The sequence below is a fragment of the Colletotrichum phormii genome, assembly GCF_030913505.1.
Source record: "Colletotrichum phormii strain CBS 102054 chromosome Unknown BDP81scaffold_1, whole genome shotgun sequence".
NCBI classification, from domain to species: Eukaryota; Fungi; Ascomycota; class Sordariomycetes; order Glomerellales; family Glomerellaceae; genus Colletotrichum; species Colletotrichum phormii.
The window spans coordinates 3,459,722-3,474,089 of NW_026851443.1; the positions used below are offsets into that span (position 1 = coordinate 3,459,722).

Below are 14,368 nucleotides of genomic sequence, written 5' to 3' on the forward strand. Positions count from 1 at the left end.
GCTAGCGTAGCCTGCAATATCAACGGTGTCGTTAACAACCTTTGGGAAATGCGAAGTTATGAAGGAGGGCCGGAAATCAAGCAGAAACCAAGCAAGACCAAGCCTTCGGAAACGCGGCATGGGCGCAAGCCAACCGGCTTGGCCTGCGAGCTCCCCCACACCGGGTACGTGGGGTAACCCTAGTCGCTGTTCCACCTCAAATCCTCAATAAATCCAGCAAAAAGTCCACCTCGCTGCAGCGACTGCGCTGCACGCCTTCAGGGGCACCAATCAGTGAGAGTTCGCGAGAGATGCCCCTCTGTTGGCCCTTAATTAGCGCTAGCCCGCACTGTAATTGATAAACCCGGAATTGCCCAATGGGCACTCGGAAAACCTTATTCTCGCCCCACTATTTCTCTTTTCCGTCGACTTTTTCTGCCCGTCTCCAATTCCCGTTCCTCTCATTCTCACACTCACACTCATTCTCAGTGCTCACTCTCACTTTAGTATTACACTCCCACCGGCGCATGTAAGTTCTCTCAGCCTCCATCTCCTTCAAAAAGAAAACATTATTTCCCCTGAGACGCTCGTCCAGGACTCCATGTACAAACTCACCCAACGCACCAACATGATCATCATCTCCTTCAAAAGAAACATTATTTCCCCTGAGACGCTCGCCCAGGACTCCATGTACAAACTCACCCAACGCACCAACATGATCATCATCTCCTGCCAGATGTCCTCCTGCTAAGCTTTTCCCGGGAACGACGGAGATCACCACATGATGTCTTACACCAGCATGTCCCTAGTTTCGCCATATAAAACACAAAAAGCTTGACTTTGTTGGCCGTTTCATCTCACTCCGCACCCAGATGATCAGACGAATAGCCGCTCGCCTTGTCCCCTCGTGGTTAGTGCTATGTGCCCGTCGTAAGTCTCCGAGCAATAGTGACGGCGAAGCTTTGCCGTCTCGTCCGTTCATCCCATCTCCATGTGCCCTCGCCGTTCTTCCTTGAACCCCTTCATATGGACGGAAAAATTGCAGCCCATGGTCCCATGCCATGTGCTCTTTCTCCAATCTCTCCCTTTGCTAGAGCCGGTAGACCCCTTCCCTTGTGCCCCTGCTTCACCTACAGTAGTCACCCCTAATCGAGCTATCGCCGTGTCATTCATGGTGGATATCCTTCCAACGACGAGAAGCTTCCCCCCCCCCCTGCTCCGCATCGGCGCATATCCCCTCTCCGAAAGCTCGCCTCCAACACTCACCCGGAAGATCTGATATAAATACTTTCCCAGCCCTTTTACAGCGCAGCAGTTTTGCAATGACTTTGTACAGCTTCTCCAATCGCTTGGCAAACTACCCCCAATCGTCCTTGGCGCATCAGAATCAATCCTGACCGCCGTTACATTCTTTTACACTTGCTTGTTCAATTCAGTTAGTTCACCATGGTCGCTCCAACCCTGCTCGGCGGTCTCCTCGCCGCCGCCCTGGTCCCTCTCACCCACGCCGCCGCCGCCGCAGGCCGCCCAGACATCAAAGCCGCCCCCTTCCACCCGGGCCGCCCCTTCCCCGCCTCGGCCCCGAGGACAAAGACCTGCGCCGTCAAGGCCGGCACCAACGGCAGCGACGACTCGGCCGCCATCCTCCAGGCCTTCAAGTCGTGCAACAACGGCGGCACCGTCGTCCTCGACTCCACGTACAACATCTGCAACCCGCTCGACCTCACTTTCTTGAATGCCGTGGATGTTGCCATCACGGGCACCGTCAACTTTTGCGATGACATTGACCACTGGCTGCCCCTCACCTACAAGTACACCTTCCAGATCTCTTCCTCCATGTGGAGGTTTGGCGGCAAGGATGTCAACATCTATGGTAATGGCGTCGGTACGCTCAACGGCAACGGCCAGAAGTGGTGGGACCGGTTCGCGTCGAATGCCACGCTTGAGAGACCTATTCTGTTCGTCACTGATGGTCTTCACGGCGGCTCTATTACCGGCTTGAAGATGGTCAACTCGCCTCAGGTAGGACTAACGCTCGCTCACTCAACTCAATCTCACCTTCATCAACATCACATGAAACTCATCCACCACACATGAAAAACCCACACACTAACAAAAAAAACTCCCAAACAGTGGTTCAACCTCATCGCAAACAGCACCGACGTCCTCATTTCCGACATAGACATCCAGGTCGGCTCCACCTCCTCCAACCCGGCCAAAAACACCGACGGTTGGGACATTTACCGCTCCGACGGCGTCGTCATCCAAAACTGCGTCATCAACAACGGCGACGACTGCGTCTCCTTCAAGCCCAACTCGACAAACATTGTCGTCCAGAACCTCGTCTGCAACGGTTCCCACGGCATCTCCGTCGGCTCCCTCGGCCAGTACGTCGGCACGTTCGACGTCGTCGAGAACCTCTACGTCTACAACACGAGCATGTCCAACGCCTCGGACGGCGCCCGCATCAAGGTCTGGCCTGGCATGGATACCCCCTTCCAGCCCAACCTCTCTGGCGGCGGCGGTTCGGGATACGTCAAGAACGTCACCTACGATACCTTCCACAACGACAACAATGACAATGCTATTACGATTGATCAGTGCTACGGCCAGAAGAACCAGACTCTCTGCAACCAGTACCCTGTAAGTTTCTCCCAGCAGGTCCCATGATTAAGGAAGATGGGAGAATTGGAGTATTAACACCATCTGCTCTAGTCCAACATGACCATCAGCGACATCTACTTCAAGAACTTTGACGGCACCGCCTCCTCCAAGTACGACCCCCGCGTCGGATCCCTTGTCTGCAGCAGCCCCGCCGTAAGTTTTCTCTTTCTTCCTACTCTCTTACGCTGTCGATACGTAACTTTGCTGACATGCGGAACCAGAAATGTGTCAACATCAATGCCTCCAAGATCAACGTCAAGGCCCCGAGCGGCAGCAAAGCCCAGTGGCTCTGCATTAACTTGGACACTGGCCTTCTCGACATCAACTGCGTCACCAAGGTGACCAAGAGCTAGGAGTTCCGAGTCCCCGCTGGACCTGTGATTTCTTTTTAAATCTTATCCTGTAAATTCGAACTTTACCTTCTTGTATTGAAAAGGGAAACTTTCCCCGGGTATTCTTTTTATGTAAACCCCGTCCAAAATTTTACTTGAGGGGAGAACGTGGATCTCATACACATACATACTATAGCCTCGTATCTCTCATGTCTATAGAATTTGAAGGCTCAAAAGTCGAGTGATGGCCAAAGAGAAGCTCACCTCGTTAAACACAAAAGTCCTTCCTATACCATATTTCAGCGTTCAAATCTCCCTCCCGCCAGAACTCCCACTAAAGAAGCCGACGGGATATTAATCAACCATCAAATTGACTCAACATGTCCGTCAAAAGGTTTATCAAACCTCCACACAGCCATATCTCTCATCTCACCAAACCGCCACACCTTGACGCACTCCTTTTCGACGGCGACAAGTCTCCCGCCGCACTTCTCAGAGACTTTCATGCTGCCCACGTTCTCCGGGTCCACCTGCGCAATGAGGTGCGTAATCTCGACGTCACACCCGTTCATCCCGTTCTCTACTTCTTTGGTACCTACGGGGACGAATACCTCCTCCCTCGGAGCCACCCTGCTCCGGCTCCAGTACATCTCCAAAAATGCCCTGATCGCGCGTGTGGCGTACCCTTTGCCCCAGCAATCGGACCTCAGCTTGTAGCCTATCGATAGCCCCCACGCTGACGCCCTTGTCGTTCTGATGATGCCAATCATACTGGTCTCTTTTGTGGCGTAGTCTTGGACAGTTATAGCACAGCTGAGGTGCCAGGGGTCGCTCGTGAGAGCTTTCACCATGCGTTCTTTGGAAGCTTCGAGGGTAGTTGTGTGTAGCTGGGTGCTGTGTGGGGGGGGGGGGGGGGGGGAAATGGGGTGAGCGATGTGTGTGGATGAAGGGGGAGCAGTAGAATTAGGATCAGTGATCTTACCTCCAGAGAGCCGCTTTTTCGTCGGATGATAGTTCGTGGAAGCCTTGGAGATGCTTTTTTAGGTCCAAGGGCTCTAGCCAGAAGATTGGAAAGGGTGCTTTTGTACACATTTTAGGATTTTGGCGAGTCTAATATTGCTATCGAGATATGATGCGAAATGAGAAGTGAGGTATGAGAGTAGAACAAATTGTGTTCAACGTTCTTCATGGTATTGATTGGAAAGATTGTGAGTAGTTCTCGATCCTGGTTCGGCTTGGTCTTAAAAGTCGCCCGTTCCAGTGAGTCACTATTCCCTGGCTAAGTCCATGAGTGGTGTAAGACTGAGCTCATTCAAGGACTTCTGTAATAACGCCCAGCTTTTAGCTCTCAGCTTCCAGAAAACTGAACGCCAATAGTGTCTTTCTGTTTCATCAGATGTTGGCTTAATACGGGTGCTAGTTGTGTCTACAATGGCCACTCAATTAGATTGATGTTGAGAAACGGAATGGAAGGTGTTAGTGAACGGACACAATATGAGCAAATGCTCTAAGTGCCATGCAATCATTGCAAAAGAGATGGAGCTTCCTGTATGGCTACGGACTTGAAAGACCAGAAAGTTCTACTCACAGAAACCTGCTCAGATTATTTTCCCAGCTTGGGCTGATGAGATAAAAGACAATGTGAAAAAGGACCTTGATGAGTGACTGGTTAGTGAACGTCGCTGCTCCAGACCCCACGTTGCGCGCCCCTCATTTTCGTCCGCTCACCCTCGGGGGCACCCGTAGAGCTTCTCCGATAAGATAAGACATTTTTCGAACCTCGAAACTTTCCAATCTCAAGAGAGTCACTTCAACGCGACAACACCACAGCCACATCCCACGTCATTGCACACGCACCATGTCCAGCAATGTCGGCAGCAGGTCCTAACTCGAAACCCCTAAAGTCCGCCTTCGCCAACAAACGAAAACAGGGATCCTCGGGCGACAATGGCGGGAACAACGGTGCGGGCGGTGGCGGCGGTGGCGGCGGTGGAGGAGGATGGGCGCAAAAGCGCGTCAAGATCCGCAACGACCGCGAAATCGCAGCGCAGTCCTCGGACGCGGCCCTCCGCGACGGCGAGCTCGACCTCCAGTCCTTTTTGAACGCGCGCGAATTCGAGATCCGGGCGCTCGAGGAGAGCATGCGACACACCAAGGCCGAGGCCACGAGCCGGGCGTTCCAACAGGTGCCCCGCGGGTTGAGGCGGCGGACGGCGAGCCACAATGCGAAAAGGGTGCCCAAGAGGCTGCGCAGGCGCGCGCTGAAGGAGATGGCGGAGGATAATACCCCCGTGGTGCTCTCGAAGCGGAGGAAGCCCAAGACGACGAGGGCGCGGATCAGGGCGGAGACGGCCAAGAGGTTGGGGATGCTTGCGGAGAAGAAGAGGAGGAGGGCGATGAAGGCTGCGAAAGCTAAAGCAAAGGACGGCGAGGAGGAGACGACGACGACGACGACGGGCGAGGCGGGCGACGGACCTAGCAAAGGCGCAGTCACAGTCACGACGAGGCCGCCGCGGCCCAAGATCCGCCGGAACCAGCTCAACGACCCGCCGCAGCGCAAGTCCAAATTCAGGAAACGGCAGATCAACAAGACGTGGCTGCCGACGCACCTCTGGCACGCCAAGCGGGCGCGCATGACGGAGCCCGCCAACCCGCTCTGGCGGTTCGCGGTACCCCTGACGCCCAACGAGAAGACGTACCGGGCGACGCACCGGTCACACGGCGACAGGGGCGCCGTCGTCTGGGACACGAGCTACGTGAGCACGATTGGGCTCTACGGATCGGCCAAGGGCGTGGAGCAGGTCCTGCGCCGGCTCGGCGTCGTGCAGGAAGGTTGTTGGAATGAGAGAGGCAGGACGTGGAGGGAGGGCACGCGGCACTGGAGCGGGTTCTTGAGCAGGGAGGTCAGGGGAGGAGGAGGCGGGGAGAGGCGGGAGGTGTGCCCGGCTATGATTCTCTGGAATCCTGAGCCGGTTACTGAGGATGGAGACGGGGCGCAGACGGTCAAGGTCCAGCGACAGGTCTTTGTGAGGGTTCATCCGTCCGCGTTTCTCGAGGTGTTCAACGAGCTTCTTCGGCTTGTGAAGATGCAGAATCCCAGGATGTACATCGAAGATCTGCGCTTCGAGATTGGCGGCATCGAGCTCACCGGCCCTGCATCAACCGAGGCCCTCCTAGGCATCCTACACTCATATCACACCGCAGAAGGATCCAGAGAACAGCACGCAGACATCTTCAACGGCCTGACCAGCCTCATGAGTCCCGCGTCACTTCCCCTCAACGCCACGTTGGGTTTCTCCATCATGGACCCTCGCCTTCGATACCCGCCAAGAAAAGTCGCGCAGCTCGACCCCGACGACGAAGAAGAGCAAAACAGATCTCTCGACCTACTCGCAAACTGGCCGGCAGAAACAAACCTGAAGCCCCACGCCCTCTTCCACAGAGACGCGCGGGCTTCGGCCACGAGACTTCCCTCGCAAAAGTCCATCGACAGACGCAAAGGCGCAAGACGTCCCGGCACAGACCTAAGCGTCTCGGACGCCGATCCACCGATCCCCGTGATACTAGTAGCATCACGCGCGCTGGCGGCCGCAAACAACAACAACAACAACAACAAGAACAACGCCCAAGGGAACTGGACGCTCCTGGCGCCCTGGCGGTGCATCCAGCCCCTCTGGCACAGCCTGGTCCACTTCCCCCTCAGCTCGGGCGGCAACCCGCGCTTCTCCGGGCTGGATCAGATCCGCCAGGTCGCGTTCGAGCGGGGCGCGCCGTGTTTCCCGTTTGATTTCCTCGGCACCGATGCCGGTGCCGCGTGGGAGGTGGAGCAGCGACGCCTGCGCAAGGCGAGCTGGGAGCGGCGGCCTAAGAGTAAGCGGGTCGCGTGGGCGTCGTTGGATCTGGGTGCCGGACGGAAGGGGGAGGTTGGTTGTGGGTGGGCGTGCGATGTGGAGTTTTTGTTCCGGGAGGAGACGACGACGACCAAGGGGCGAGAAGAGGAGGAGGATAGGAGCGCTGCTGCTGCGACGGATGCGGATGAGATGGACGTTGATAAGCCTTCTCCAGCAAAGGAGACGGAAGCCGCTGCTGGAGATGATGCGTCCGAGGCAGAGTTCCTCAAGACGCTCCAGCATATCCGCAAGGACGCCTTCAAGGCACACACATCTTCGCCATCGTTAGCGACAACATCTCCATTACCGCCGAGATCCGTCATCAACGTCAAGCTATCCATCCTCAACCGCGGCGTCGTCACCGCCTGCGCAAGAATCTACCGCCTACCCTCGCGCCCCGCGCCCACCGACCCAAACTCCTCCGCCGAAGTCCCCGCAACGGTACCTCCCCCGCCGTCGCCGCCGACGACATCCGTCCAAGGCGGCAGCAGCAGTCTACCCCCTAACCTCCGCGCCCAATGGCTCGCCACCATCCCCATATTCCCCGGCACGACCAAGAAGAACGGAAGAGCAAAACACCATCAACAGCAAGCCAACCTCCCCCTCGCAACCCAAAAGCAAATTCTCGCCCAAAAACTCCTCGCCTCACCCGTAGGGTCCATAGGAGACGCCGCGTCGTCATCATCGCTGCTCCTGCCCGCAAAACCGAACCAGACGGACATGAACGGGCACCACCCTCTCGTCCCCGACGAAAAAGACCTGCTCGGGTTCGTGACGACGGGGTCGTATTGTCTCGCTGAGGGACGGGGGACGGCGATTGGGTGTTTATCAGCCGAGAAGGCTGCTGAGGCGATGAGGGACGGTGGTGCTGGTGGGAGGGAGGGGACGTTGTGTATTATGCGGAATGCTGGGGAGAGCGTTGGGTGGATTGCGCGGTGGGAGGTTGCTTGAAAGGATTTACTCCAAGACGCACAACTTCTGCGAAACCGTATTATGCGTTTTTTTCCTTTGTTGTAGATCGTGTAAAGGTCTGAATACTTGCCAGTCAAAAGCTGGATAGAAGCATGGTTCGAGGAGAGTGTCTGTCGAGGAGGGGGGATTCGAGGTAGAAAAGGAGATATCGGCCCCCAAACAGAGGGTCGTTGATATAAGACAAGCCAGTCACAAGAGAATAAGGTAGGCTGTCCTCAGGATAGAAGAAAGACAGTCGTCCGATGAACGGGAGTGAATATCTCCAGTAGTAATTCGAGACCCGAGTCACATTGCACGCCCCCCATCCCCTCTACCCCGAGAAAGCCTTCTCTTCTCGTCTGAGTCCTGGTCTAGGGCATGGCTCGTGTTGTGTGAAATCACTTCCTGGCAAGGGGTCCAAGGTAGAGTAGGCAGGTTTACGGGAGTTAGTTACCAGATTCCCACTGTGCCAAACTGAAGCAAGACATCTTTTAGATATCGCTATCGCCATGACAGAGAGATGGGTGTAACGTGACGTCAGGTGAAGACTCGACTGTTTTGACGAGGGTTATTCTGTCCTTACTGTGTGTGACTGTCCAGCCCTTGTGCTGGAAATAAACAAAAAACAGCAATACGCATCTAGCTGCGAGAGATATCCTATCTGGTTTGGTATATCCGCTCTGGGATCTTCCGTAATGACGGGGCAAAAGAAAGCCAACAAAATGACAGTGACGCCTTTTTGGTTCCTGCTGTAAAAAAATAAAATAAAAACGCCGTCATTACATCTCCCTCAAGGGCGAAACGTGCCACTTCCGATGGGGTGATTTTGTCTTTCCAAACACGCGCGATAAGGCCTTACTGCTTCCAGTGACCCGCAGCACCTTAACAGGGTTTGAGGAGCTTTGCAAACATAGGGCCCTCAAGAGAAAGAGCAAAGGGCCAGGACAGTGGCGCCTTAATCTTCCTCGCTGACCTCACTCTCCTCGGCATCGCCGCTATTCGCGGCCTCGAGCTCCTTCTCCAGCTCCGCCTCCAAATCGTCTTCCAACGCGTCCTCAAAGTCGGGCTCCGAGTCGACATCCATCTGCTCCACCTCACCCTCGGCATCCTCATCCTGGTCGTGGTGATTGTGGTGCTGCTGTTGCCGCTGCTGGCCGTTCATCGGGCTCGGCAGGTTAAAGTTTGCGAAATCGCGCTCTTCCAGATCCGACTCGCCGTCGGCGTCGTCGGCCTCGGAATCGCGCAAAAAGTCGGAGAAGCTGCGAACCTGGATATTGGGTGCGAAAGCGGGCGAGAAGTCGGCCCTCTTGTTCTTTTGCTCGTCGGGGTACTCTATCGTCAAGCCAAAGTCGTCGTCATCGTCATCGTCCTCCTCGTCCGAGCCCGCGGGCGCCTTGGCCTTCTTCTTGGGCGGTGATGCGGCCTTGGGCGCGGGTGGCGGCGCGTCGTTGGTCGGCAGGGCGAGGGTGATGTTCTTGGGCGGCGGCGGGGGACGGGCTTTCTTGTTGCTGCTGGCCGAGGGCCGCTTGGGGCCGGTGGCTTTGGAGGCTGGTTTCGCGGGGGATTTATCCTTGTCCTTGGGTTCGGCGGCGGCAGGTTTGCGAACCTCGGGAGTCGCGGTTATGGAGGTGTCGAGCTGCTCGAACTGCTGGCGCAAGGTCTCGGGGTTGTTGTTGGTCGGGGTGCGGGTAACGTTCATGTGGAATGTGGAATCGACCTTGTCGAGGATAAAGGCTTTCCTGTTGGGGTCGAAATAGAGGACGTACTGGTTATCGTCCATGGTACGAGTACCGGCGTAGCCGTACATGCCATTGTTGCCGTCGGGAAAGGAGAGGTCGAAGCTGGACTTGCTGCCAGGAGTCTCGGGTTTTAATCTGGCAGTCGCGGGTTCGGAGGCTAGTTCTGGTTTGTGATTGTCTGCAGTGAGGAGGCGCGAAGGCGAAGGTGTCAGTCCCGGCATCGGCATCGTGGTTCAATCATGGAGTCTGGTGGGAACGTTACGTACATCGTACAGAGGTGAAGACCTCCTTCTGGGTGCGGCCGAGGAGAGTGTCGCTCAGGATGACGGGGTATTTTCCCGTCTTTGTCGGATCGATGAGGCCATTCAGGTTCTTGGGAAGGGCCTTTTCCCTGTGATTTGGACGAAGAGCCGACATTGTGGCGCCTGTCGAAAAGAGGGAGTGATGGGAGTGAGGTGAGAAAAGTGAAGTGGAGGGAGGGAAGACGGTACTGGGTACCGCGTACTGCGTAAACCGATGATCGTTGAAGGGAAGTGGGGAGAGTGGACCTCGTAGGGGGGAGACGGGATGATTACCTTAGAGAGGCGGGAACTGGGGCCGGTCCCTTTGCGCTGTGCTGCCGCTGCGGTTCCGCTACGAGTCGCCTGCAACTTTAGAATTGTTCCGTGGAGGGCGAGGTGCGCTGATGTTGCAGCTCTTCAGGCAGAAAGGCCGAGACCGCAGGTGGGTTGCACTGCTAAAAATGCACGTTGACCAGGGTGGTGGATGCAGGACATAAGCCCAGGGACGAATGATGGACGACAAGTATGAATTAGGCGGATAAAAGGGTGATGGGATTCGGGAAAGCTGATGCGATTTGAGGTGGAGATCGGGGTTGTCAAAAGAGAAAGACTTCTGTCGTTGATGTTTGTGTGAGAGTTGTAAAGCAGACAGCACAACGGGAATAAATTACACCTCAGGATCTGGTCACTCGTCGCTTATTAACTCAGTTCCATTGCCTCGATTCAATTTGCAGGTCCACGGGTAATTCTCAGGTCAGCGCTGGTGACTGTCCTCCGTACCTTAGTCTGCCTGTTGGATAGGCTGACGCTTGGACGCCTGAATCAGTGGCGGCGATAACACTGAATACTTCCGAGGATTTAGGTACGGATAAGATCAGGATGCGGTCAACATCTAGGGGAGACAGAATCCTTCATTTGCGGTTGTGCTACTGATTTGTGACAAGAATAGCCTTTGGGAGGAACAAGGTGTGCACGAATGTCAATATCTAGCCGTGCAGATTGAAGTTTGGCTTACTCATCCGTTTGAGGAACTACAGTGCTGGTAGCGTACTTCTGCGTAAGCCTACCTTACAGAGTAAGGTATTTGGATATCCAAGAATGTGCTGCAATACGATCTAAATAAGGCCATCGTGAACTCTCATTTTCGAAGAAAATCGTCTTCTCTTGCGCCGCAGATACCCAACTTTGAACGTCACTACCTCAAGACAGTATGAAGAAGTGCCTTATGTTCCAGCTCTGAAGGGAGACAACCGTATGTTGTTCGTATAGGCTAGTATGAAGCATTGCTATTCCCAATGCACACCTATTCTTGGAATGCACTTCCTCAGCATTTCAAATTTTCCGTTTACACAGCCGTCATGTCTCACTGCACACTCACTGCGACTACGGAGCTGCCAGTGACAAGCTGGAAGGTGATGAGGGACGACGAATAAGTACCCCGTCATCCGCGGGAGCCCCAGATTTTGTGATAAGATTGACTTCGTCCTTATCTAGAGCCCGCCACTAGCCGAGGAGACATCCGGGTTTTGCACGGCTCGGTTGACATGCCCCTCTGTGTGTACACTGTACCACTTTGGGGCATTGGCGTCCCTCTGTCAATCTCACTCGGCATCACTGAGATTGCCTTGATAGCTCAGGGCGCTGTGCAACTCTCGAAGGCATTTGGTTCGTCAATTGATTGAAGATTGATTGATACATCATGGCCATATTCGCGTACATTCCAGGTCACCTCGATGAACAGCGGCGGGGAAATCAAAAGGTGCTGGCCGGGGTTCTCCATATTACTCCTCCCCAAGGCCCGCCCCAACCTCGTCCAGGTTCATGTCAAAGCTCCCCATTCCCCCGCCGCTGCCCCAGGCTAGAGAGGAGTATTCAGGCCCTGTGGCTCTCAAATGCCATCATGGCCCGCCAGGGGTAAGCGCAGACAACCTCGGATCAAACAGCCACACAAGCTTCGGCAACGAGCGGCAGTACTCCGTACCTACCCTGCCTCCCTTCCACTTGAGCGAGACAAGCTCCAGTTGCTACGGCGTAGAAAACACTGCTTTGTAAATTTCTCCTTCTTTTCCTAAACTCTCGTTCCTCCTGATTCGAGTGACCAAGTAGGAGAGAGAACACAAGGCATTGAGACTGTGACGATACACAAATATCATTGATACCTTATATCCCCCTCAAGGCCATCCACATCTCACCACTCCTCTCCCAATCAATTGCCCTGCATACACCTCCTCGCGGTCATGTCTGCGGCGGTCAACCGAGGTCTCAGGACAGCTTCCCGATCATTGCGTCTCCAATCGCGAAGTGTCCGCCTAGCCACTCCTCTCCGCGCCGGCCTCGCCTCCACTAACTTTGCCGCCCGCTCCGCACCTCGACAATCCCACAACTTCACCACCGCATCTGCGAGACAGAGCGCCGCACCAGCCATGGCCGAAGCAAGAGAATACGATCCTGAGATCAAGGACATTGCCAACTACGTCCAAAGCTACAACGTCGATTCCGAGCTTGCTGTGAGTATCTTTTTCTGCCTCTTGCCATCTCCCTCTTCCCGCTGCTGTTCGGGCAAGACCCGCCTGAGTTTTACCCCGCGTCACAACCAGATCACCGCCGCTAACCGCCGCTTTCGTGACAATAGTTCGACACGGCACGATGGGTCTTCCTGGACACTCTGGGCTGTGGTCTTGAGGGCCTACGCTTCAAGGAGTGCAGTAAGCTCCTGGGTCCCATTGTCCCTGGCACTGTTGTCCCCAATGGCCCCAAGGTCCCTGGTACCGACTTCCAGCTCGACCCCGTGAATGCTGCCTTTAACATCGGTGCCATGATCCGCTGGCTCGATTACAACGACTGCTGGCTCGCCGCCGAGTGGGGACACCCTTCTGACAACCTGGGCGCCATCCTGGCCGTGACCGACTGGATCACACGTACCAACAAGGCTGGTGGTAACATTGCTGGCGGCAAGCAGTTCACCATCCGCGATGTTCTTGAGGGTATGATCAAGGCCCACGAGATTCAGGGCTGCCTGGCTCTTCTGAACTCCTACAACAAGGTCGGTCTGGACCACGTTGTCCTCGTCAAGGTCGCCAGCACTGCTGTTGTCTCCAAGATGCTCGGCCTCAACGAGAAGCAGATTGCCGACGCCGTCACCCAGGCCTGGGTCGACGGCCAGAGCTTGCGCACTTACCGTCACTCTCCCAACACCATGTCCCGCAAGTCGTGGGCTGCCGGTGATGCCTGCCAGCGCGCCGTCAACCTGGCCCTCAAGGTCATGAAGGGCGAGCAGGGCGTCCCTACCGTCTTGTCTGCTCCCGTCTGGGGTTTCTACGATGTTCTTTTCAAGGGCAAAAAGTTCGAGTTCCAGCGTCCGTACGGCAGCTACGTCATGGAGAACGTTCTCTTCAAGGTCTCCTACCCTGGTAAGTGGTTTTTGGTGATTTCCGCAATTCGAGCATGTCAACTGACCAGAAAAAGCCGAGTTCCATTCCCAGACCGCCGTCGAGGCATCCTCCAAGATTCACCAGCAGCTCAAGGAGATGGGCAAGTCGGCGGCCGACATCAAGGGCGTCACCTGCCGCACGCATGAGGCCTGTATCCGCATCATCGACAAGCAGTTCAAGCCCATGGACAACTTTGCCGACCGTGACCACTGCATCCAGTACATGGCCGCGACCATGCTCGTCTTCGGCCGTCTCGAGGCTACCGACTACGTCGACGGCAGCGAGGCCGCGACCTCCCCTCTCGTTGAGTCCCTGCGCCAGAAGTTCAAGTGCGTCGAGGACCCCCAGTTCACCAAGGACTACCACGACCCCGCCCTCCGAACCATCTCCAATGCCCTGACTGTCGAGTTGAACGACGGCACGGTGCTCGAAGAGGTTGTCGTCGAGGCACCTCTCGGTCACCGCCTGAGAAGAGAGGAGGCCAAGCCCGAGATCCTCAAGAAGTACAAGAGGCACTTGGAGCCCCACTTCGATGCCGGCAGAGTCAAGCAGCTTGTTGACCTTGGCCTGGACCCCAAGAAGTTGGAGGCCACTCCTGTGGATGAGTATGTCGATCTGTATGTTGCCAAGGACAGCAAGTTCGTCTAGGCGGTGGCGCATAAATGAAGTTTAGGAAAAGATTGGATACTATAGATGTTATGTTTCTACAGGATTTAGATATGGAAATCTGACAAATAGTATTGTGGCGCTCAGGAGAGGTCCATCTCTGGTGTAAGGGGTTGTGGTCCTCGTGTCTCGGCACCGTCTACGACGAGTCGTCGGTCAATGCATCTGGGCGGTTGTCTGTAAAGAGGATGAAGATATGCGTATGGAACCGTGGATATGAAAGTTGTAGGCGATACGAGTATTGTTGGACACCCGACTGGCCACGCGCTAATGGCTTGTCGCTGACGAGTCCGCCCCTGCAAGAAAGCTCCCACGGCTCCCTCCCGACTCGGACAAGTGCTACCCAGGCACGGCCAGGTTTGGCGGGCACAGCCTCCCCGAAACCTCTTTAGGGGATGATTGGCTTCACCGTAAACTCAAGCACCCAAAGTCTTG

General features: G+C 55.5%; 5 protein-coding genes across 5 annotated transcripts; 3 read left to right on the top strand and 2 right to left on the bottom strand.

The window, feature by feature from the left end:
* Nucleotides 1–1,425: 1,425 nt before the first annotated feature.
* On the top strand, nt 1,426–2,996 carry BDP81DRAFT_388955 (polygalacturonase; the record flags this gene model as incomplete). Its single annotated transcript, XM_060587196.1, has 4 exons — nt 1,426–2,001; nt 2,113–2,622; nt 2,695–2,796; nt 2,865–2,996. 4 exons carry the CDS (start codon nt 1,426–1,428, stop codon nt 2,994–2,996), a joined length of 1,320 nt encoding a protein of 439 aa, XP_060452160.1.
* A 164-nt stretch (nt 2,997–3,160) lies between these two features.
* Nucleotides 3,161–4,067, bottom strand: BDP81DRAFT_487422 (GNAT domain-containing protein; the record flags this gene model as incomplete). Its single annotated transcript, XM_060595220.1, has 2 exons — nt 3,161–3,869; nt 3,958–4,067. The coding sequence occupies 2 exons, from the start codon at nt 4,065–4,067 to the stop codon at nt 3,341–3,343; spliced, it is 639 nt and encodes a 212-aa protein (XP_060452161.1). The 3' UTR covers nt 3,161–3,340.
* A 776-nt stretch (nt 4,068–4,843) lies between these two features.
* BDP81DRAFT_306475 (ribonucleases P/MRP protein subunit POP1-domain-containing protein) lies at nt 4,844–7,816 on the top strand (the record flags this gene model as incomplete). Its single annotated transcript, XM_060583278.1, has 1 exon — nt 4,844–7,816. The coding sequence occupies one exon, from the start codon at nt 4,844–4,846 to the stop codon at nt 7,814–7,816; it is 2,973 nt and encodes a 990-aa protein (XP_060452162.1).
* A 955-nt stretch (nt 7,817–8,771) lies between these two features.
* Nucleotides 8,772–9,972, bottom strand: BDP81DRAFT_388957 (RNA polymerase II transcription elongation factor-domain-containing protein; the record flags this gene model as incomplete). Its single annotated transcript, XM_060587197.1, has 2 exons — nt 8,772–9,733; nt 9,822–9,972. 2 exons carry the CDS (start codon nt 9,970–9,972, stop codon nt 8,772–8,774), a joined length of 1,113 nt encoding a protein of 370 aa, XP_060452163.1.
* Nucleotides 9,973–12,073: 2,101 nt separating this feature from the next.
* BDP81DRAFT_444709 (2-methylcitrate dehydratase) lies at nt 12,074–13,915 on the top strand (the record flags this gene model as incomplete). Its single annotated transcript, XM_060591869.1, has 3 exons — nt 12,074–12,343; nt 12,469–13,246; nt 13,296–13,915. 3 exons carry the CDS (start codon nt 12,074–12,076, stop codon nt 13,913–13,915), a joined length of 1,668 nt encoding a protein of 555 aa, XP_060452164.1.
* Nucleotides 13,916–14,368: the final 453 nt, after the last annotated feature.